This window comes from Ixodes scapularis, unplaced genomic scaffold (genome assembly GCF_016920785.2).
Source record: "Ixodes scapularis isolate PalLabHiFi unplaced genomic scaffold, ASM1692078v2 PGA_scaffold8__174_contigs__length_109621045, whole genome shotgun sequence".
Classification (NCBI taxonomy): domain Eukaryota; kingdom Metazoa; phylum Arthropoda; class Arachnida; order Ixodida; family Ixodidae; genus Ixodes; species Ixodes scapularis.
In genome coordinates this window covers 50633740-50658509 of record NW_024609883.1, presented here as the reverse complement: position 1 = coordinate 50658509, position 24770 = coordinate 50633740, and the positions used below count along the sequence as shown (strand labels likewise).

The 24770-nt window shown below is 45.2% G+C and overlaps 1 protein-coding gene across 1 annotated transcript; it reads right to left on the bottom strand.

Annotated features, from left to right (window-relative positions):
• Positions 1-2613: 2613 nt before the first annotated feature.
• Positions 2614-20851, bottom strand: LOC115327811. The gene is made up of 4 exons (XM_029988855.2): positions 20800-20851; positions 10927-11057; positions 3696-3800; positions 2614-2679 (listed from the first exon to the last, which is right to left on the bottom strand). Exons 1-4 carry the CDS (start codon positions 20849-20851, stop codon positions 2614-2616), a joined length of 354 nt encoding a protein of 117 aa, XP_029844715.2.
• Between the last annotated feature and the right edge of the window lie 3919 nt (positions 20852-24770).

Below are 24770 nucleotides of genomic sequence, written 5' to 3'. Positions count from 1 at the left end.
TTGGTTAGAACAATAGGCATTTTGATTGCCGCTGGGTATTTCAATAAAAAATAGACTGAACAAAATATCCTAAACTTTTTTGACATAAAATTTCCATTGCTTTTAGCTGAGTTGTGTCGTATTTTCATGATATATATGGCCGCGAGGGTGCTCATTTCATAATTTTATGTCATGTAATTAATTCCTTAGTTCAAGGACACAATCACGATTTCACTTTTAATACTGCGACACGAAGTTGTACCAATCACCGGTATTTTAGGTACCCTACCACACTTCACGACAACATTTTATGCGCTGTGTAAATAGATTAGCTTGAACTTTAGAATTTTACTTAAAGACTAAGAAAGGACAAGAAGAAAGTACAATATAGTTCTAAATTTCAAGCTGATCTATTTACAGGTATGTATAAGCAAGCTCAACTCTTTACTGTTGTACTTAAACATTTTGATTCAGGTAAAATATATGTGACTGGTAAACAACGGGATGTTGAGTCGTACGAACACGACGTTATGTAGGTTAATGTAGATATTCTTCTACTCTTGCGTCGAAAGTAAATAGCTGAATCTTATATGTTGGTACCTAAAAAAAAAGTGAGTTGCACGGTCGATCGAAAAAACAATAGAGTTGATCGTTTCACGGCGTAAGTAGTGTATATTGCCAGAACAACGCGAAAAATATATTCTCAATTTAGCGGTTCAAACCGGTTCGAACCGGTTTGAACCGGTTTAAACCGTTATGTTTTGCTCCCCGGAACTGAACCGGAGCCGAACCGAAAGCCGTGAGCCCGAACTGGAACCGAACCGATAAAAATTTCGGTTCGACACTCTGCTCTTATCCAACGGAAAAAACAAGTCACCCGACTCCTTCCTGGTAATCCCCGTGACTCTGTGACAAGAGTTGTGAGGACCCTCCTTTTATGAAGAGTCCCCCGACTCCTATCGCAAAAGAGTCATGGGAGTGTATGACTCTGCGAAAGATAGTCAGTGCTGACTCTCACTTTGTCTGGAGTATAGCAGCCCTAGTCAAGTATCAGTTTGTTGAACAAAGGGAGGCATTGTGATCGTTAGGAGACTTCTTTCCGCCTGCGAGGTTCAACTTGAATTTCCCAAAAAAAGGGTAGTAACATCAACTGTGTGAAAGTATAAAAGTTGAAATGTTATTGCACCTCGTATGTTTTTCACATAGGGCACATGCTAATTGTATCCACGACCCTAATCATAATTGTGTACCCATTCAACCAAAAAAATTGTTTTTACATTTTCTTTGAAAGCATTAACTTTTATGGAGCGAAGCCAGCGTTGTCTGTAACCGTCTGCAGCAGAAACACGGAACCTAAATTCCCATTCCCAATAAAACACAATGAAAAGCACATCAACGCAATGCTTTGTCACGGAAGCCGTCGTGAAGCCGGCAGGGTTAGCCGCTCCTGTGCTATGGGGGAGCGAGATGTACGAATGCTTGTAGGAATGCGCAGCGTGCACGAATGCTTTTAAATGCCTCTGCCGAATTTTTGTATTCTGGCATTTGAGGCCCTAACTGAACTTTTTTGTACAATTACGTGCTTGCTAAACGCAATTCATACCCGGATATCTTATATTTTTAAGTGTAACTGCACTATAATAAACCGCTGATGCCAAGCGAGATTCAAGTCCAAGTACTTAATCTTGCCGTATCAACAAGGGCTTTAGAAGGCCACACATGATTCTTTTCTTGTGCTTTCGTCTCTTTCGAGTAGCAATTTTCAGTCGGATAAATAATTTTTTTAATTAATTAAAATAAGTGCTATTTCGATGTTCCTTAACGATGGATGTATGGTCACTGAGCATCACTCGTTGATGAGCTTCCGGGCGGCCAGAAATTCTGCTTGCACCTGTTACCTCGCTGGAAAACCACCAAACTACTCAAAAGTTTCTGAAAAAAAAAAATGAAATGCAATAGAATAAAGTAGCGTTTGTTATTTAAGTTAGGTTTCAAAGGAAGTGCAAAATACTGGTGCAATTGTTGCCGGAGCGTGGTTAGGAGAGTGTTGCGGGGAAGTCAGTCTCCCACCTCTCCCAGATCCAGACTAACGAGCTCCGGCGTGATATAATCTATAGATTATACCACGCCGGAGCTCGTTAGGGGGCCAAATGCTTCTCAGGAATATGTAAACAAAGTCCCGGTTCAAAACGCGTAATATTCATGGGGAGTCGCGGGGTCGTCGCCGCGAAGCGAGACGCGCCCGACGCCTCGGTCATAACCGCTGGCCAGGCTCCAGATGGTCCCCAACCGCACACAGCGAGTGTGTGTCACCGGACAACGTGCACCGGATTCATCCTTGAGTCGAGCTCGTGAGCCTGCAGCGTGTCCCTTGGCACCTGTCGCCTTTACAGATATCCACGCTCGTTCTCTGGCGTTCCGCGGCTTACTGTGAAACGGGACCCCTAAAGCGAACAAAATGGGGTACAGGCGCACAATTTATTAGTACATTGTTTGTTAATGAAAGCACGGAAGAGACGAAGCGTACTTAGTTTATTTCGAAGATCTTTAGACGAACGCTTGAATAGATCAGACCTCAGGATTTCAAAAGTTTTACGTTTGGTTCGAAAGAGGTGACTGTGAACCTGCGAAGCCCTAAGGAAAGAAGTAGTCGATCTCGCAGCTATTGGGCGCATCGACACATTCCCCGTTTTTACAAATCTGCAAACAAAAAAGAAAGGGATTTTAAATTCAGGAACTGAAGTTTCTGTAACACTGAATACTTTTCTTTTCAGGTTTTATGTAATACTTCTGGCTCACGCCGGTATCTGGGCGATTCCATTCGTGGATACACCGGCGACAACAGCTATATAGTTCTCCTCTTTCGCAGCTTCTCCATTACGCTTGAAACACTATGTTGTTCCAGCAGGAGCACCACTGCTTGTAGCTAGGGTCACATGGTAACTTACGTCGGCCACTGGGGTGTGCGGCAACACCGGCGACAAAGCCCTTCTGTGGTGGTGATGCCGTAGTCACTGAGGACTTAAGAAACGCAGGGTGCGGCTCACTACGGCCACGCTACTCGCTTCGTCCTTTGTCCTTCGGCAGTCCAACTGATGAATGCCGCTATGTAATTGGCTGTGAAGCGACAATGAAATGCTCGTGATCCACCTCACCCTGCGCTTTTTAAGCTGTCATTTCCTACCCCGAACTTCAACATAACTTTTTTCTATCTGGATTATGGAACAAGACAGGTTATTGCATTCGAGCTGTGTTTCAGGTTTTCATACTGAATTTCAGGTTTCCAATACATTTACAATTAGATTGTTTGTTCCATAATCCAGATAGCGAAAAGTTATATTGGGTTTTTGGGTAGGGTTAACTAACATATCGTAAATTAACTCCACGTATTTCCGAATATAGGATACGAACTCCCGGATTCCGATATTCGAATATCTGTTTCTTTCAGCTGTAGCGCTTTTGCGCCTTGCTTTTGTGTCTCGCCTTTGCGTCAGTCTTTTGGAGGTTGAATACCCCCCAAGTTTCCACCTCTAGAAACCTACTGTACGATACGTTAAAAATTATGACAATTTTGCGGGTAACATTTGCGGATAAGCTTAAAAAAGATTGCAAAGCTTTTCTTTTTTCTTTTCGGCTCTGTTATTGAGATAAAATACGACCAGCAAGAAAGTAGTTGTAAACAGAACGTCGCAATAGAAAGTTTTGTGACGCATTACCTGGCCATCGCTTCCACAAGGCAAGCCATTGCGCAGAGTCACTCTGATCCCGTCAGTTCGGTCGTTATAACAGTAGACGGCGCAGCCACCTAACGACGGATAAAACTGGAACAAGAGGTAAGTTTCTGGATACCACCTTCAAAACGACGTGCAAGCAGATGCTGACTAGTAGGTATGAAGGGTGTTTCATAAAACGGCGGCAAATCGCTCCAACAAAAAATAGGCATCACATAAAAAAAATTATGTATATATATATATATATATATATATATATATATATATATATATATGTAGTCGCGTAGGGTTGGCCGAAGGCGTGGAGTACACAAAGTTGAAAATCCCAAGTCAGAGAAACAAAAACACGGAAGATTTATTTCAACGTTTCGGCAAGAGTCTTGCTTCCTGACGAAGGCACGACTCTTGCCGAAACGTTGAAATAAACCTTCCGTGTATTTGTTTCTCTGACTTGGGATTTTCAACTTTATATATATATATGTGTGTGTATGTGCGTGTGTGTGTGAGTGGTGATACTGGTTTTTGCCGAAGGGCATATACAAGAGAGATGGCAACGTTCGATTTAATAAGGCTTCTATATACATTTGACTCATTAATATTAATAATATTATTAATATTTATTTGCATACAAAAATCTGATCCTGGGTGGCGTGCACGGCTGTGCAGAAAGGTTAAAACCCGTACGCGAGTGCGCCTGCCAACCCGCCACCCACCGCCACCGTTAAATCAGTAAATTATGTAGGAACGAATGCAGCTACATACAAATATTGCGCATCGCCGAAAACTCTTGAACTAGCGCAGTTCACACAGTTATAAGTGCCTTATAACTGGAAAATGCAATATTGAATGGCAGCAAAATGAGAACGGAAAAGCACTCAATTTGGGCGCGTTTTTACCTTTCCGGTTTCTATGAAGCCGCATCATACGCCAGAAGTTTTGCTCCCCGTGGATAAAGCGCGTAACTAATGCGGTATTCACACGAGGTAGCAATATCTCGTATGAATAACAGCACTACGGACAGTTCCCTCCTTTAACGCGGTAGCGTTACAGCCGTCATGTCCGGGAAAATCGGTAGCATGGCAGAAAAGCCGGTGTGTGTGGCGTGCCGCGAAAGTCCTTATAGGTCGATAGGGTCATGACGTCCCAGCCAAATGTAATTTGAACATCCCACAACGCTGACGTGAAACGTGACGTCACACGTGGGATGAAAGTGATTAGAAAACATGACATGTAATTCGAATAAAAGGTCACTGTGTGCATGAAATGACTTCACTCTATCAAGTAATTCATTTGCCTTAAAGAAAATTTTGGAGAATTTTAGACGGGATTCGAACCCCCGACACTTTGGTTGCAAGCCAGACAAGCTACCAACTAGGCCATGCAAGGCTTTTGTTTTTATTTATTTCCTGTTGGGTATACGACACAGATGCACTAAGACACAACACTTCTTTCTTACACAGACCAGTCGCCATTTGCCTGTACATCAGGCCCTAAAATAGCTTCAAATCAGCAAGTCCGTCTAGCACAGACAGCCATTCTGGCGGTTCGCTCTGTGATATTATAGCTTCTCGTAAATAACACAGGCTCTCAATAAAGTAGTTTGAACAATCGAACGTTCAAGTCGGCATGTCGAACAGCCATCCTGGACTTCCACATACTGTGGAGACTCAACACCACGAACATGTCGTAGGGCACACCCTCGTTACCGGTTGTGAGAAAACGTAAGCCAAAAACAGTTATTGGCAAAGGTTTTTTTGTTTTTTTTAAGTACGCTGTAGAGCATCGCAATGAAATACTGCGTCCCGGCAGTCCAGAAATATATGGTTTATAGTTTCTGGCTTTTTACATAAGAGACAAACAACTGGGGCGGAGCCTGCAACTAGCATGATTCTTGTTTGAGGCTCCGCCCCAACGTTCGGGTTCACGCACGCGGACAGCTAGAAATTGACGATCCCCCTACGTTACGATGACGTGTCCACCCAGTTGGGGCGAAGAAATCCCCGCATTTCCCCTTGATCTTTTTTTAATCTTCTTTCTTTCCCCCGGGAGGTAGAACGAGCGGATAACGGAGAAATGCTAACTTCCCCGATAATGGAAGGAAACAGAGAAAAAGAATAGTATCCTTTCATAAAATACGAAAGATTGTTTCAATAGTTATGATGTAAAGCAAATTTAGCTAGTATATCTCAACTTGTTTTCTCTAAGCATTTCGCTACTGTCTTTCAAAACAAACATGGCGAAAACCACGGTAACAACCTTGTGGTGTTTGTGCCTCTTTTGTGACGTCGCATTCCCTGTTCCTGCACGATACGGATGGCATTACGAGAAGAAACTATTATGTGAAGGTACGCTGCGACACCGATCATCCTTTGTGAAGCCGCCGTGAACATAAGCTGCAAATGAAATGTCCTCTTTGCCCGTGAAGGAGACTCCAAATGAATACAGCGCTGACGACGACTGTGGTAATATATGACAAGTCGTGAAATCGACGCAGAGTGCACCGAATGTGAATATATTGTGGATGATGCAGGAAAGTTTCTTCGGGCAGTTTTAATAATGCTTTTCTCCCTTTGCTCACCGCAGTGATTACGACGGTAGTCCCCATAAGCCATGCTCTTTTCTTTCGGCGCTGCAGAAATGCATGCAACCGCATAATCTCGGGCAGCCTTTTTTACTTACTTTCCATTTGCATAAAAGCTCGTGCGAAAAAAAAAAAACGGCTTCCACGTTTTTACACGTCCCTACATAGGTGCCTCGCTATCCCATTGGCTTCATTGCGCGTGACGATTCAACGCTCTTTGCCATGGGAACGTTCGTGAAACTAGAAAGCCTCTATTTTCCGCTAACGGCCGCCTTCGAGTTCGGATTGTGACGACAAAATGTTCGGATTGTGACGAGCAAGAATTCACGGGAATATTTGCATTGTTTTAACTCGACAACCGTACCCTTGGCGTGATAAACTTGAAATAACATGGCCGCGATGCTCGTCAGATCGACCGCGGCTGGGGCTTGACAAGCGATCGGTAACTTGATCAACGCGCACATGAATGCTTTCGTGCTGTTGGATGAGCCCATTCGGTGGCAGGACCGGGTTGAAGAGCACGGTGAGCTGGCGTTCAACGTCTCCGGTATAACACTTGGCGAGGTGCAAGGCTTGGCTTCCATTTGTGCCGGTGTTATGAAGCTTGAAAGTGGTGGTGTTGTTGTGGCTCGTAACGGCAGCCTTGCTGAGATTAGGAAGACGGTAATAGACCTTCATTCACCGTTGCCATGCGTCAAGATTCAAAACGTCACCTTGTCACAAAGTGACCATCGCTTCCGCGAGCACGGAGGCAGCAGCCACGACCGCCAGTGATCGTTCCAACGGCAAGAAAACAAACGACAAGCTCATTGAGGTTTGTGTAGCGCTGACTGCTGATTCATCGGGCGACAAGGGTGAATGATGTAAAACGCAATGTGAGTTTTCTAGCGTTTTGCTAAAGTAACGCGTTTCGTTGAAAATTTAATTTGTGGATTTTTGTTAACGCCTTGAATGTTTGACGGGGACTGCATCGTGAACGCAGCCTTCACACAAGTGTTTTCTGAAGTGCGTGCTTTGCCTGCTTGCATTTAAAAACAGAAACACTGCCTCTATGATGCATAAAATAAAGGGAATTTCGCTTATCCTGATAATGTTGACTATCTATTGAGTGCTGTTGATAGCAGAGGTCGGCATTTTAGGTCGCCCTCACTCACCCCCACCCTCACAGCCACACTCGCCTAAGCCCCTCACTCACCCTCACCCTCACAGCTACACTTACCTTCAGCCCCTCACTCACCCTCACCCTCACAGTCACACTCACCTTCAGCCCTTCACTCACCCTCACTGAACCTCACGGCCCTCACGCACTCACCGCCCTCACGGCCCTTAGGCCCCTCACGGCCCTCACGCCCCTCACTCATTCCTGGCCCTCACGCCACTCACCGCCCTCACGGCCCTCACCGCCCTCACGGCCCTCACGCACTCATAGCCCTCACGCCACTCACCGCCCTCACGGCCCTCACCGCCCTCACGGCCCTCACGCCACTCACCGCCTTCACGCCACTCACCGCCCTCACGCCACTCACCGCCCTCACGCCACTCACCGCCCTCACGCGCCTCACCGCCCTTGCGGCCCTCACACCCCTCACGCACTGATGGCCCTCACGCCACTCAGGCCAGCTTCAGATGGGGCAATTTCGCCCAGAAACTTTACGTCACAACACCAGCAACACGGGCCGCCCGCGATCACACGCAGCAACCAATTGCTGCAATTTGCCATCGTCATCATAAAATTTTATTTTTCTTGCACTATTTAGACACAATTACGCGTTATAAACGTGTTTTTATGCATTTAAATCTCGTTAAGAATACTAATTCACCTTTCTGAAACTGTTTATTTCCAAAAAAACAATCCATTTCAAACCAGAACCAAGTCTTTCGGTGTCATCATCACCGGCACGAGGTATCACGTGAAAATTTTGCGTCCCTGATTGGATGCAGCCGCTTCAAACGCATTCGAATTGCTCCGAGTTACTTGCTTATTTCGAGCCGGACCCGATCTCAGCAATTCGTGTCGATCTAGGGAAAGCTAGAGAACAACCCGCCATTACCACCAAAATTGCTGAGAAAGATGCTCGATCTGAAGGGGGCCTCACCGCCCTCACGGCCCTCACGCCTCTCATGCCACTCACTGCCTTCACGCACTCATGGCCCTCACACCCCTCACGCACTCACCGCCCTCACACCACTCACGCACTCATGGCCTCACGCTACTCACCGTCCTCACGCCCCTCACGCACTCATGGCCCTCATACCCCTCACCGCCCTCACCGCCCTCATGGCCCTCATGGCCCTCACGGCCCTCACCACCCTCACGGCCCTCACGGCCCTCACGGCCCTCACCGCCCTCACGGCCCTCACCGCCCTCACAGCCCTCACGGCCCTCACCGCCCTCACAGCCCTCACGGCCCTCACTCACCCTCACACTCATGAATTTTCCTGGTTCAGAAACTCACTCACCCTCACCTCACCTGTGAAGATGAGGATGAGTGAGGGTGAGTGAGGGCCCTCATGAGTGAGGTTTGCCGAGGTATGGTTGATAGTACTGGCTTAGCCAGGAGCTTTTGAGGGGGTGAGGGGGGAGGGAAGTTGAGGCGACTGGGATTTTATGACCTGAGGTGCGGGGGGGGGGGGGGGGGTTTCGACATTTCTGTGTATAAGCTAGGGCCCGCCTGATTTGGCAAGGGTGGGGGCGAAGCCCCATAAGCCTCCCCCCCCCTCCTGGCTTTTCCACTGGTTGATACCATATAGGGAGCATCCTACACTTACAGGCTGCCATAAGCACGTGCACAGCTACTGAGCTAGTACATTAATGGCAAGATAGTTGCTGACATTCTTCACGTTACGTAGCAGTTCTTTTTTATAGTACATATGCTCGCTTCTCCTTCACACATCTATTCTGCTTCCGCTCGTCCTTTATGCTTGATGGTGATAAGTCAACAGTGCGTATTTGCTCTGCATCACAGGCAGATTTCAAAGATCCAATTAACACTACTGTTTAATTTCAATGAGTTACTGTCACTGTTGAAGCGACAATCTATTTAATTGGTATCATAACCTCTACAGTAAGCATACGTCTGTTCAATGTAGGATAATGGTATCGTTATTACTTTTCTTCTGTGCGACCCGCATCAGCCATGTCTATGCTCGCACCGCCCTCTCTTTGTCGTCGTTCCGAGCACTTGCGTGCCTCGTTTCCTTTCCTTCCACTCTCCCGGGATGGCGGTCCCGTCTCGCGAGTTACTGCATTAGCGACTTGCGCGATCGAAAGTGGTCGGCCTTCCAGGATTGGCCGAATGCTGACTATGACGTCAGCAAAAGAGTTCTCATGGACGGAAATAAAAGGAACGTGAGGGCTTCAATTTTGACGGTGTTGACAGTGTTGGTTCAAGAACGCTATGATTGAAGCTTCCGCCATGCAAATTAGAAACACCATTGAACTTGTTGTTCGCAAGGTAATGACGTCACGAAAGGTAACCATATGAGGGCGCCACCGGAACATCTCGCCTAGAGTGCCTTCATACACACGCGCGCTTTTGCTTGAGTGGTGACATCTCAGCCATTTTTCCGACCAATCGTTTTTTTATGCATTTTGAAGCGCGCGCAATCTGGTGTTACTGAGCTCGAGCGCGTAGCTTTGGCTAATCCATAGACGCCATTTTACCGCCCAAGTCACGCACCCAGTGCGCGAGAGCGTCACGCGCTGGCACAATCAGGGCAACAATGGATGTCTTCACCCTCAGACAGACAGACATGTAGGCACCCTAATCTCGCCGCTAATAGGCTCCCTACGGGAGCCAGAGTTGAGCGTTCAGCTCCGTAGCGCCGCCTTTCCTGCACGGCATGTTGATCCCGCTCCTCACGTGACTGAATTCGGCGAATGGCGGCGCCGCGCATTCGAGGCGCGGCGCGCTCAGAAGCAGGGGCGGTGCGCATCCACAATTGGTCCTCCTCTCGCCCCCCCCTCGCCCCCCCCCCCCCCCCCCAAACCCCCCTTTTCTTCATGCACAACACTTAGAGAGAGAAGCAGGGGAACGTACGGCGGGGCGAGTGCAACGTCTATTTTCCTGCACGGCACTTCATCCGGCTCCTCACGTGATCGAACCTCGCCCAATAGCGGCGCGGCGGCACATGGAAAACAGACGCGCAACTCTGGCTCCCTTAGGGAGCTTATGCAGGAACTCTAGCGTGTCTAGTTTCCTCTAACTTCTTGGGGCGAGTCTGTGTCGCGTGCTAAACAGCCTCGCTGGTCATTCACCTTCACAGAGTGGAATGGCTTATGACCTTTTTCTTAGAGATGAACGTGGGTGCATCATTTAAAGAGAGGACTGAGGATTGAGTTACGTGTAACGATAATTTTTTTTTTTCAGAAAATGAGTACGACGTTTTTGCTGAAATTAATCACAATTCGAATAAATAGGCTGTTTTGGGAAAATCAGTGCGATTCCTTAAATTTGCTGCGTTTCTTAGTTTATATATTTTTCTCTTGCCCAACGAAGAGATATCCATGAGCAGAACAGCCACTAAATAAACAATTTCGAACAATCAATATTGAAAAAAAAAAAAAAAAACGCTATCACCATATCTCGCATAGAGAAGTGAGAGAGGGCTAATGTTTGAAGTGTGAAGCCTTACATTGGACCTGTCTTGAACCTTGCATACTTGTTGCATTTGTTTTAGTATTTCCGTCTTACATCCCGGTGATAAACGTCCATACTTATTTTCTATTACAACAGCCGGCGAGTCAGCAGAAGGACGTTCAGGTTCTGAAAAAGAAAAGCAAACGTAGAGATTAGAAGGTTCGCTTCATACCTTCAATGAAGTAAAGGAATGACGGATTTGCCGGCAGTTACAGCTTGCACAACCATCGTTGATATTTCGTAAGATACTTCACATCACTTTAGTTTTAGGCAATTAAGAATTCTCTGTCTTGTCTCCGCCAATATTGTATATTCACTCATTACTGGCGAGGTAATGTGACACCAAAGTCTAAGGAATTGGGGCATATATGAATTCGAAATCATTGACTGTCCCATGGAGCGAGCCGACGTCATCAGCTTTGAAGCCGCGCCAAACGGCACCCTAACTACTTTCTCCAAGTGAAGCCGGCTCCCAGCTTTGAAACCAGGCGAAAAGCCTAGCCAAGCGGCACCTAGTTTCCCCGATCTCAAAGGAGCAGAGTGAAGCTGATGGTTTTCGGCTTCGGTCCCATTGGCTGGCGCGCGTCATAGCTTCACGGAACGAGGCTCCCATTGGCCGCTCCGCGTCAGTGTCCACGAGAGCCACCCCATGGCGCTGCGTGTCTGCGCCGTGAGCGCGCCGGTTACACGAAGCGTCCAAGGTCAAAGCGGCGAGGAGAGCCAAGGAGAGCGCGCGCTCAGCCCTCGACGGAAATACACCGCAGACGAAATAAGGGAGCGGAAGAATGACGTACATGCTTTCGCATTTATAAGTCATAAGAAGTGCTAAGGTGTAGCTCGAGCCTTTTTTTCCGCAAATTATTTGGGAGGGCCAATCGCTGCAACGTAAGGGGGAGCTATACGAATGTCAAGCTCATAATACGTTTAGAGCTGAAACCTAAACTGCCTGCACTGTGACACTGAGCACACTAAAATGTTATGCTGACTTTCACAGCGCAGTCTAACTTCTTTGGTCTAAACACATTTTCATCTTCGTCATATGCCAAGTTCTCTTTGTAGAGTGCAGAAATTGGATCTCTGAAGTGATCCGTGTGAAAGTACACGTTTCAGGCTTTTAAGGTTCGGCTATCCGCTTTTTCACGCATGAGTTAAAACGTGGTGGCGTAGGTTAGATAAAGAGAGGGTAATGGCTTCAAAAAATTTAGTAGTATCATTAATAGAAACGATGTTATGAGGTAGTGAATTCCAATCCTCGACGGCCAATGGTAGTGTGGAAGTCTGGTGAGAAACAGTTGATGATCGAATTGGACGTAATTTACATAGGTGATCTAGACGCGGGAAAATACGATGGGGAGGTGATAGCAGTGATTCTTTGAGGTGGCTACTGTGATAAAAAACTCGATGGAGGAGAGAAAGGCGTGATACTCGGCGGCGAAGGGAAAGTGAATGAAGGTTAGCTGATTGGCGTAATCCTGATATGCTGGTATATGGTGAGTAGTTGTTATAAATAAAACGAAGGGCTCTGTTTTGGACGGATTCTAGATTATTTGCAAGGTAGGACTGCCATGGGGACCATATAGATGAGGCGTATTCTAATGTCGATCTTATAAGAGTAGTATACGCTAGTCGTTTTACGGAGGGTGTAGCAAGTTTAAGGTTACGGCGCAAGTATCCGAGAGAACGGTTAGTATCAGAAATAACAGAAGTTACGTGAGTAGTCCATGATAGGTTAGAGGTGAGATGAACACCCAGGTACTTATAAGATGAGCATGCTATGACTTGAGTGTTAGAGCGCTAATACGAAAATGGTGTGGCACGCGAACTGCGGGAAAATGATAGGGATCTACATTTATTGAAGTTTAATGTCATCTGCCATTTTTCAATGGATTACAGACTCTAGGTCTTCCTGGAGAGCATGATGATCATGGTATGAAAGAATGGGTCGGTAAATGACACAATCGTCGGCGAACAGGCGCACAGAAGAAGTGATATTAAGGTGGAGATCATTAATATAGATTAGGAACAGAAGGGGGCCCAGTACGGTTCCCTGGGGGACACCTGACGTTACGGTAGAGGTGGGAGATTTTACGTTGTTAACGGAGGAATATTGCTTACGGTTAATTAGGAATTCAGAAATCCACTTAACAACAGAGGGATGAATATTAATATCGTTAAGCTTTGTTAAAAGACGTTGGTGGGGTACTTTATCCAATGCTTTGGAGAGGTCAATGAAAATGGCGTCGGTCTGAATATTCGAATCAAAGCTTGAGTAGATATCAGTAAGGAAGGCGGTTAGCTGGGTTTCACAAGAGTAAGATTTACGAAATCCGTGCTGATGTTCAAAAAGAAGGTTATGAGAGTCAAGAAAGTTTATTATATTTGAGTAAAGTATATGCTCCATGAGCTTAGATGGAACACTGGTGAGAGAGATGGGACGGTAATTACTTATTAGTTGGCGATCACCAGTTTTGTGAACAGGTATTACGTTAGCTATTTTCCAGTCACGTGGAACTATGGAAAGCGTGAGCGATTGTGAGAATATGTCACAGAGAAAAACAGAGGAAATGTGTTTAGTGTTTATTAATACCTTCGAATTAATTTGGTCGTCTCCAGAGCTCGAAGAAACCTTTAGGTTTTCTATTGCTTTCAATACACCTGCGGGGTCAATTATGATAGGATTCATCTGGGGGTGAGTTAATGGGCATGAGTCGGGAACGTTTAGCAAGTCTTCTTTAGTAAAGATTGATGTGAAGAAATTGTTAAGGTAAAGAGCGCTATCTTCGTCTGAAAGTGGGATGCCGTTGTCGTTTATGAACTGCAATCGAAGAGACAGAGCTGGGTTGACCACTTTCCAGAACTTTTTGGGTTTATTTGTTAAAATGTTGGGGAGGTCATGAGTATAAAACTTAATTTTAGCATCAGCAATGGCGGTTTTGTATGTTCTAGCACACGCATGATATGTATCCCACGAGGCTGAATTGTTGACAGATTTCGCTCGCTTATAAAGTCGCTTTTTCTTGTTAGCATGACTATGCACCCTTTTGTTATACCATGGGTGACAGTTATCTGATATGATGCGGGTCAATGGGATGAAGCGCTCAACTAAGTGGGATAGCTTATTTTTATAGAGCGTCCAATTTTCATCGACGGTTCTTTCCTCGAGATTAACAGAGAATGATTGGTAAAAGTCTTCGAAGCATGCGTTGATAGACACATAGTCGGCCCTCGCATAGTCGCGAATGTATTTGCAATAATGTGATTTCCGAGGAAGAGTGAGAGAGAGTGTTATGTCGATGACAAGATGGTCGGTGATTCCTGTTAAGTAGGTAACGTTGCTAAAAAGAGAAGGCTCCTGACTTAAGCACAAGTCGAGTATATTGCTGCAGCAGTCGGCAATTCTGGTAGGCTGTGTGATAATATTTGTTAGGTTATAATCTAGGCAAAGATCTATAAATTCTTGAGAGGAAGTGCAAGTGGATGTAGACCAATTAATATTCGGGTAATTGAAATCCCCAAGAAGTACAACAGAAGCGTTAGGATATTGAGTAGCGAGTTCAGAAAGACACTTATTAAGCTCAAAGGTGAATTCCTTATTACTATCAGGTGGCCTATGACATACGCCCAGTACAACAGAGGGCGCCGTAGGGAGGTAAACCCCTAACGACTTCTAGTGCGGTAGAAAGTGGAATGAGCCAAGACGTGATTTGATTATTAATAGCCAAAAGTACGCCTCCCCCCTTTCTAGTAATTCTGTCGCACCTGTACACACGAAAGTTTGGATAAGAAGGAAACAATTCAGCATCTGATATGTCGGGATTTAACCACGTCTCAGTAAGAACAATAAAGTCGGCGTTGCATGTTTGAATCAAGGAATTCACATCATATCTCTTTGGGATTAGGCTTCTAATGTTAGTAAACAAAATAGAATGAATAGAAGATGTCTTATTGATAACGTGGGGTTTGGCAGTTTGATTGTGAGTGGGCAAACGCGAAGAACGCCGGCATTGCTACGTACATTTTTCAACAACCGAGCCGATAGCGTCATCGAACACAAAACACTTGCCATCTATGAACAGTTTATCGTGACGCAGCCGAAAAGGCGTTCCCTTTGGTCTGGCAAAATCAAGAAGACGACGTCGTGCGAGCCTTGCAGAAAGTGGAAAATCTTCACTAATTGCAACGCGTGAGCCCTTAAGCTTGTGCGCAGAACCAAGAATGCCCTCTTTTTCTTTGAACGATGAAAACTTGACAATGATGGGACGAATTTTCTGCTGATGGAATGCTCCTAAACGGTGAGCTCTTTCAATTCCGGAAGATAAAACTTGGATACCGAGTTTCTCGGAACACACGCTTGTGATCAAGCCCTCAGATTGAGCCCAAGTTTCTTTGTCAGTGTCAGCGATTCCGAAAAATATTAGATTAGAACGGCGGGATCTGCCCTCCGCGTCGTCGCAGCGCGCTTTTAATTTAGACAGCTCGTTTAAAGCCTCCGTAAGGTGAGGTGTAGTAGATGCATCGCAATCACCTGTTTCTTTCCGGGAATTCAGTTCGCTCGAGAGCTGGTCTACGTTTTCCTCAAGGGCCGAAACGGTCGCTTCGTACTGCTTTTGCTGTTCTGTAAGCTGAGTGACTTCCTGCTGAAGCGTAGAATGACTCGCCTGAAGTTTTGTAACAGTGTCTTTAAGATTATTGAATTCTTCTATTCGGGCTAGAGACATAGGGCCTGGGTTCCTTTCCACATCGCCGGAAAGCAGCAGCAAAACTCTAAGAAACTCGATACAGGCTTTGTATGAAAATACAAAAATGACTGCGTCGCAAGAAAGGGTTAGTAGGCGCTTCATGTCGATGGGGCACGACATTTGCACGACATGTCGATGGGGCACGACATTCCGGTTCTGAACTAGACGGTGGCTTTCCCAGTATTTGCGAAATTAAATATACACAGTATCGTCTCGAAATGCCCACTTTTAGCACTGTCAGACTTAATTCACAATTATGCTAAAATAATGAGCAAACAATTTGAAAATATACGTGAACCGGAAGTGTGCCTGGACCACCCAATAGATGGCGCCACTAAGCTTGTTGCCAAACAAAAACGATCAAATACTCCGACGTTGAGGGCAGCGAACGTAGCATAGCGCAAAAAGTGTGCCTTTCATTGGCGGGTGAGCAGTAACTCGACATCTGCGACCAATCAGTAGTGATGTCAGCTGCGCTACGCCGCGTTCGCTGCCCTCGACGTCGGAGTAGAACAGAGCCTTTGCAGTGCCTGACGTACGTGACCATGTCACACGACACTGTGACGTCACATAACGTCATACTTTGTGTGACGTTATATTACTTTATATTTTACATATTATATTACTTATATTATTATATTCTATTATATATTATATTATTTATATTATATTACTTATATTATACTTTCTGTGTAGTCTGTGTGCACCGGAATGTGCAGCGCCTTGGGTGTTGCCTCAGATATATTGCATGACATCGTGGGGAACCGTGAATCTTGCTTTTTTAAGCAAGCAAAATTGCTAATACTGTTGTCTCTCGTTGAATATCCCAAACTTCATGTAGCCTCAAGAAAGATCTCGGAACGCACAAAAGCACATAGGCGTAGAAATTGTATAATTATGAAGCTTTCAGGACAATTTCGGCCAATATATTCAAATTAAACGTCTGTACCCGTCACATTGTCCGCTGGCACTGACAATATAAATTCGAAATTTCTCAAAAACACCAGCATAATTTTTAGTGAATTTTTCTCACTCATATATAATCAGTCCTTATCTGAAAGCCACTTTCCTTCAGGCTGGAAAATTAGCAAGGTTGTCCCGGTTTTTAAACAGGGAATTTGCTCTACTGTCTCTAACTCTCGCCTGATATCTGTAACATCTGTCTCATCCAAACTGCTTGAGCACATACATCACTCTCCGATCATGACTCACTTAACAACAAATATATTTTTATCTATGAATCAACATGGATTCGAAAAAGGACTATCCTGTGAGACGCAGCTCTGTGACTTCATTCATGATCTACACACTAACCTCTAGTGTCATGCTCAGACCGACGCCGTCTTTCTTGATATCTCCAAAGCTTTTGACCGTGCCCTCCATCAACTTCTACCTTCCTATTTGTCCCCTCTCCACCTTGGTCTCTTAGTGTTTGCATGGATACGCGACGTTCTTTCCTCCCGCGTACAGTTCACGGTCATCAGGGTCACGAGTCCATTTTAACAAATTTCTCCTCTGGTATTCCGCAAGGGTCCGTCTCGGGCCTCTGCTTTTTTAATATTTATCAAGACCTTCCTTCCACCATTTCCTCTAAAATACCCCTCTTCGCAGACGACAACATGTGTGAATAATCAAAACCAGCTACAAGATGTCCTCCTAAAATTAAACACTTGTCACTAAACAAATCCAAATGTAAATTAATCCGCTTCACCAGAAAGAAATCCATCCCACATCATCAGTGCTTTCTCGACTCTGACCTAATTGAAACCGTTTCAACGTATAAATATCTTGGTAAAAACTAACATCAGCCCTATCATGGAATAACCTCATTGAAGCCATACATGCTGACTCATCGAGAACTCTAGGCTTCATCAGACGTAACCTGCGCAGTGCTCCTCCACTCGTACGCAAAATGAATGGCGTATGACACTTTCATCAAACAAAAGTTAGAATATGCAGCTTCCATCTGGAGTATTAATCAGGTCTTCCTCATCCATCACCTGGAGGCTGTACAAAACCGGGCCGATCGTTTCATCTTGTCGACCTATGATTTTTCTATCAGTGTATACGCGTTAAAATGTCAACTAACCATGTCCCTTTTGTAGCTCCGCAGAAACCTATCTCGCCTCTGTCTTCTTCATAAAGGCCACTATAATTGCCCGACCTCAAGAACTCTATGTTATCACCTCCTGACAGAGCATCGTCTCGCCTTAACAACTCCTGCACAATGGAACCTATTTCCGGTTTACAAGCACATTTAATCATTCTTTCCTTCCCCAAGCCATCTGCGGCTGGAACACCATCGTAGATCCAGAAGTGTCAATCGAGCTTACGAATTCATTTTTTGTGGACCTCGCAGTTTTTTTAAACTGATTGTTTACCGAAAACACTAAAATAGTGAGGCCAGTAGTAGGCACAGGTTCACTTTCTCGGAAGCAGAACTTGTTCCCAATAGATTACAATACGTTTATGGTATGAACTTTGAAATTGCTGCAACGGAGGACTATTTCAGCACTAGGTCATCAGCAAGAAAAAAAGAGAAACGAATCTGAACGAGATATTTTTGCATTCGAAACTTACTTGCTCGAGCCTGGCAAGAACGTTACGCCAGTCGAAAGCGTGGAGAAAAAATGACTTTTTTAACGCATTCATTTGCCGTAGCAGCTATTCTTAATATAGAGATATAGAGAGAGATTTTGGGTGAGTATTCAGATAGTGTAGCTATTTGACATAACTAAAAAACACGGCGTAGTACACTTTCAGTAAGAAACCTCAATACACCAACTGATGTGTACAAACAAACCGGAGTCGCCCTAGCGGCACGCCACAGTCGCCGCGCATGCGCGATGTTGTTTGGGCAAGAAGCGCCGCGTCCCGGCGCGTCAACAAACCGTTGGAATGGAGTGTTGTTTGCATCTGTGTGAGTCCAGTGCTTGTTTTCGCTTTTGTAATTGCTGATTCCACGTCTTCCTGTCATAACTTTAGTGGCCTGAGCGAAATTAATGAAGCTCGTTACACAGTAAAACTCCGTGTGAATAATGTGACGTGCGGCGATGCACTCCATGTGAACGGAGCATAATGTACGCTAAAGCCTGCTTCACGTTATGTTGTTCTGCTCGCTATTTTCAGTAGCGACATCACTCGGGCTATGAAAGCCTGGACGGTAGCTGCGATGCTCGACGCCGATACTGAAAATCATAAGCAGAATCGGACCGATTAAATCAGCCATAACAAGTCGGTGATGGCCTCTGGTAACAATGATCAACACCTCCTTGTATATTCTGCTTGCACCGAGGTTACTTACCATAAGCAAGCTTCAAACTTAGCAGTCTTTTGAGGCCTGCACTTACTTCTTATCGCAAAATTTTGCCTACTATAGCCGCTGTTATTTGAACAAGCAGGCGAGAGTTTTACCGAGTTTGGAAGAGCAGACGACAGTCTGAACGATCAGACGGTCGTGGTCCGCGGGTGATGTGGTTTGAGAACTTTTCCGCGTTCATGTAGAAACAAGGCAAGTGCATGTTTTCTGGACTATACTCCGCGGACTATACATGTTTAAAAGTTTGAACTTTACCCGGTGCGGACTGTCGACAGGTGGGACCTTTACAAGGTTTTGTATTTTTCTAGCTCGTTCACTGTAACAAGACGGGAACGACTTTATGAATAGAAAAGTATATCATGGTGATTTATGTATGATACAAGCCTCTTTCTGAGATAATCCAGCAGGTATCTGTCAATGTGTGCTGCGTATCATAAGTTTTAAGTTCGAATTGTGTACTAAGTGCGGACTATGCGCCGCGTGCGAAGTATGTACCGAGAGCGGACTGTCTAAGGAAAGCCTTTTTTACACCAAATTTTCCCCTGCCCACGATACACCGGGTGCGGACAATAGTCCGGAAAATACGGGTACATAAATCTGACAACCACATGTATCTGTGAATCCAACCCAAAGTGATTCCCGCAAAACTATATCGTGGTTCGATAGTGTATGGTTTTCCTTTTTCAAGGCACCTATCCGCATTTTCAGACAAACCAAGCAGACAGAAAACATATTAAAACTGATCTTCAAACCTTTCCCGGCACTTTCAGTAAGCCGTAGTCGCCTAATTCTGACGAGAAGGCCGGTTTTAGTCTGGTTTCTTCCAAAGCAACACAGGAATGCCCGTCCCGCATGGCAACCACCGCCCACACTCTTAAAAAAAAAAAAAAGAGTATAGCTTTACATCCGTTTGCACCATATAATGCACCACAAAACTTCAGCTCGACGTAGAGCGCCCTACAGTCGAACAGACGGCCCCAAATTTCACGAAGGGCTTGATGACGGTGCGATATAACTTATTAAATAGCTAAACTACGTGTCAGAGACCACAGAAAGAAAACACTGAGGTTTTGCGGTAGGGCCAAGAAAACCGCGACTTCTTTTTTTTTTTAAATTGTAGTCAGTCACGCGTACATTAGCTATTTTAATAAGTTGCACCACACGGCTGTCAATCCTCTCGTGAAAGTTGGAACCGTCAGTTCGACGTCTGTTAGCTGTACGTCGAACTGAAGTTTTGAGGTGTCTTATACGGGACAAAGGGTGTAACAATACACCCTTTTTTTTTTCTAAAGTGCACACCCGCAGACCGGAAGTGCGTACAAAGCACCACCCCCGCAGCGTGACGTAACAGAATTGAGTTCGTGTTTAGGGAACCTATGCCATATATCCAGCATAAAGGTACCGCTTTAGGATATAAGGATATAAGTTGTCTCTTTTCAAATCGTGATTTTGTCCAAGCGTCTCTGCGCATGAAGTTTTCCTGGGGCTCACAATGCGGCGGATTATGTCATCGACTGAAAAGGGGGCCTTTTGGCTGGCTGAGACGACATAAGTGAGCGTGGTTTCAGGAGATGTGCACTTTTCAAATATATGCACAATAGCAAAAACACTCTGAAAGTGGTATAAGTTTAGTGTTTGAATAAAGCCACGAAACAAAAGAACATGTGACCACATTATTTTCAAGTAACTTCTGTTACAAATTCAGACCCAGAAAAGGACAAGACAACATGGAGGTTATAGCGTATCCTAATTTATGACAACTTTTAAATCTAGAAATGATGAAAAATTAAAGGAACAAGTACACACTCACCCTGAGAAGAAAGTTGTAGAGCAACCAAAAGTATAAATATTCCTTGTTTCATTTTGTATTAGATCCCCAAAAAGGCGAGGTCCCAATAAAAATACGCCACCTGGCTCCTGTAACACATTTTGTAGTAGCACTTTGGTCATACCTCAGATAATCTTTACTAACACATCCTCACCGTACTTCATTTCGTTTCGATAGCTTGTGTAAATTATCGTATTTTCTGGGCTATAGTCCGCGGACTGTACACCCACCGGCGATATGCAGGTGAACGCCGGACCGTCGACCGGTCCATGCTATTAGCGCCATGGCGCGGCTGCCGTGGAAGCTCGCTTTTTATCGCCCGTTTCGCCGAGGTTAATAAGCGCATACAACAATCGCTGTTCTCAGCTCTGCTGCTACAATCCCGCAGAAAGCACGAGGATTGAAGAAGGAGCCTTTCAGACGCTATCGGTAGACAATGTGATGTAGTAGTTTCTTGTTGTGATATGTGATAAACTGGAAGGCTGCGGAACAAATAAAAAAATAACTCATACTTTTCGGTCTTTTAAAAAGAAGAAGTTATTAGCGTTCGCTTATGAATGAAGAAAGCGGTTGAGTCACTGATAAACCTTGCCGAACAACGTCCTCTCTAGTTCACGTGCAATGTGCAAATCATTTGCCGGCAATGACGAGGGCACGGCGCCCACAAAAGCGATGCCGAAATCGAAATCCACTTCCATGCTTTTTGCAGGGAGTAGCAGCAGATCTGAGAACAGCGCTCGATCCAAACGCTTAATCTCGGCGAAGCGCGCGGTAAGAAATCGAGCCGCCACAGCAGCCGCGTCATGGCGCTGCACTCTAAAAAAAGGGGGTGTAGGCGTTACACCTCTTGTCACATATACGACACCCCAAAACTTCAGTTGGATGTACAGCGCGCTGACGTCGAACAGACGGCCCCAACTTTTGCGGGAGGGTTGATGACGGTGCGATATAACATATCAAACAGCTAAAGTACGTACCAAAGTCTACAGGAAAACAACGCACAGATTTTGCAGTTGAACCTAGAAAACTTCGATAACTTCTTTTGCAGTCAGCCAAACATACATTAACTATTTTAATGACTTGTACAACTCGGCTATCAAGACGCTTGTGAAATTTGGTAGCGTCGGTATTACTTCAGTGTGCTGTACATCCAACTGAAGTTTTGGGGTGTTGTATATGTGACAAGAGGTGTAACGTCTACACCCCCTTTTTTTTAGAGTGTGATAGCAAGACCGGTCGACGGTCCGGCGTTCACCTTCCTATCGCTGGCGGGTGTACATGCTTAAACGTTGAAATTCTAGGCTGTGCGCACTATCTACGCGTGCGGATTATAAAGGACTTTATAATATGACAAGAAGTGACGGATTTTGCGAATGAAAGAGTATTTGGATGATAATGCACAATGAAAGCTTCTTTGCGAAACAAAAAAGCAGGCGTTTGTCAAGGTGTATGGTGTGTAAGAAGATTTTCATGTCGGCTGAGCACCAAGTGCGGACTATGCACGACGTGCAGACACTGCACCGGGTGTGAACTATCTAAGCAAAAACTTTCCTTTTAGTCCCCAAATTTGGTTGCGAACTATAGCCCGGAGAATACGGTACGCGAAATTTAATTGTCTGACGCCTCTTATAGAATGTCTACATTACCATTGGCTTTATGAAGGATCGGTGGCCGAGTGCGTTTGCGCACCTCAGCTCGAAACGCGTGGAGCGAAAAGTCGTGTTGTATAACCCAGGTACCCGGGTTCACTCCCCACTCTTGCACGTTTCAATCTGGATGAGCATCATAACGGCTTGCAGTCGTGTATCACTACTGTGTGGTGCACGCTAAAGACCCCAGGCTAGGGGTTGCACTGCGCTGGCTACATTTCTCACCTAACTAGCAGATTGACTAACGTCCGGGTGTCTAAGCATACGTACTTCACAATTACAATTACATTGGCTATAAAAGAGTGGAATGTATTAGTTGACCATATTGTATCCATAAATTACACTAATATTTGCAGCAGCCACTACCATCCTCCTTTTGGACTCTTATACAGGACCCAGTGTTTTAATACTCTGTCCATGTTGGACAATCGTTTTTATATTTATATGCCCACTCCTTTTATAATACCATTGGAATTCTTACGGACAAATTAATTATGATCATAATGATGATACCTGGCACAATTGTGATGAGTCAAATACGTTTTTGTGTCGGTAAGTGTCGGTGCCATCGTTTATGCTCCAAGACTCGTAGAGCGGGTTCCAGACGGAACAGTTTGAGTTAATGCCGTTTGAGTGAAAGGAGTGATCGACTGCTTGAAGGGGGAACCGCCGCAAAAATCGGTTTGTAAATCTGTTTGTTGCTTTAGGATTTCCAGAGAGCTACCTGAAGGGGGGGGGGGGGGGGGGGGGGGGAGAGAAATTTCTTGCATCAAACTTTCACCTAACAAACTTACCCGAATAAAAAAGTTATGATTTAATAACTTGATATTCCTGCCTATACGATCCAACTTCTGGACTTCTCCCGCGAAATTTAGCCGGCCCGCGAAAGCACTGGCGTGCTCGTATGCTGGACGCCAGGTCCCGTATACAAACACACCGGTGCCTTCGCGGGCCACCATTAGTACCATGTTTATGATTTGAATAAAATTATTATTATTATTATTATTATTATATTTAAAAAAAAACACCTTTCCCAACTTTTTTTTTTTTTTTTTTTTTTTTGGGGGGGGGGGGGGGGGGGAGGGAGGGAGGGTGTTTGCCTCCGTCCTGCAAGAGGACACATTCCTTTCGCGCTCGCGGACGGGTCATTTGCTCTTTCCCGTGCACCAGCAACCCCCTTCTCGTTGAAGAGGGAAGTTTCTCAGCAACGCCAGCGGGCGGCTAAGAATACACTACTATTCAAGGAAAACGTATACACTCTGATCCTTACACTCTTAAACAACCATTCTCTCAAATTTTTAATCTATCTGAGATACCTGGACTGATACAGTCCAGGTATCTCAGATAGATAAAAATTGCACGGTTCTCACCACAGACGACTGAAGGCAAAATGCATACCACCGACGGAGATCTGGCCAATGGACCCCCAAGCCAAGCTCACTACAATAATGCAACCCCTTGAAGCAATTTAAAAGAGTTGCTTTCTTGCACTGTCGGTTGTCTTGGTGAAAAATCACATTTATACAGGCGGCGTAAACACAACTAGGAAAAAAAATCGACGCCTCACTATACTTCGTTTGACCTGAAGTCCAGGCACAGCCGCCGCTCGTGGTAATGGGACGAATCAAACAGCGTAAAAAGCGCAAGTCACTATAGGCCTTTTCTGTTCATGATTGGCTCAGTAATGATTGAGCACGTACAGTAGTGATAAAGCACGTAAAGAAACATTGGGCGAACACTATGATGGCGCACATTTGACGAACTCTGATTGGCTTCTTTAGCTTGTAGCGTCGGCTGCGTCTGAACGTAGGCAGAAACTAAGTATAGAATAAGCACCGTTTAGGGGAAGCCCTAAACTTGCACGACAGATTACTACACTCTTTTTTCCCTTAGGTCCGACCGCACGCGTAGAAAGGGTGCGTGGAGGCGTCGTCGTCGTGTTTGTGCGGTTTCTGTTACCGGAAGCTAAGCACGCTCAGTGACTGCGGCGTGATCCTGCTTTTTTCTTGAGCTAATTAGTCTGGCCGTTGATAGTAAACGAACAAAGATGGCGAGTGCCTTGGCGATGCACTTTTGTTGCCGCTTGATTTCCTCTATCGTTTCGCAGCGACGACTAGCTTTCCAAGAAAGTGTATATAGGAGATTGTACCCGCTTACTTTCCCGAAGAAATATTCCCGGTTTGGCTTACCCGTAGTAAGTGGTGCGAATACTTCTCTCTGGTGGACTGTCCAAGGTATGCCTCGAGAGGGGCACGATATATTGCATTGGAAGAGGTTTCATACTGCATTTATATATTGAAATCC

Coding starts and splice junctions, on each gene's coding strand:
- LOC115327811 (XM_029988855.2), bottom strand. CDS start 20,851: ATGAAACAAGGAATATTTATACTTTTGGTTGCTCTACAACTTTCTTCT. Junction 11,058..20,799: donor TCTACAACTTTCTTCTCAGG/GTGAGTGTGTAC, acceptor TTTCTTTTTCAG/AACCTGAACGTCCTTCTGCT. Junction 3,801..10,926: donor AGGTTCAAGACAGGTCCAAT/GTAAGGCTTCAC, acceptor CTCTTGTTCCAG/TTTTATCCGTCGTTAGGTGG.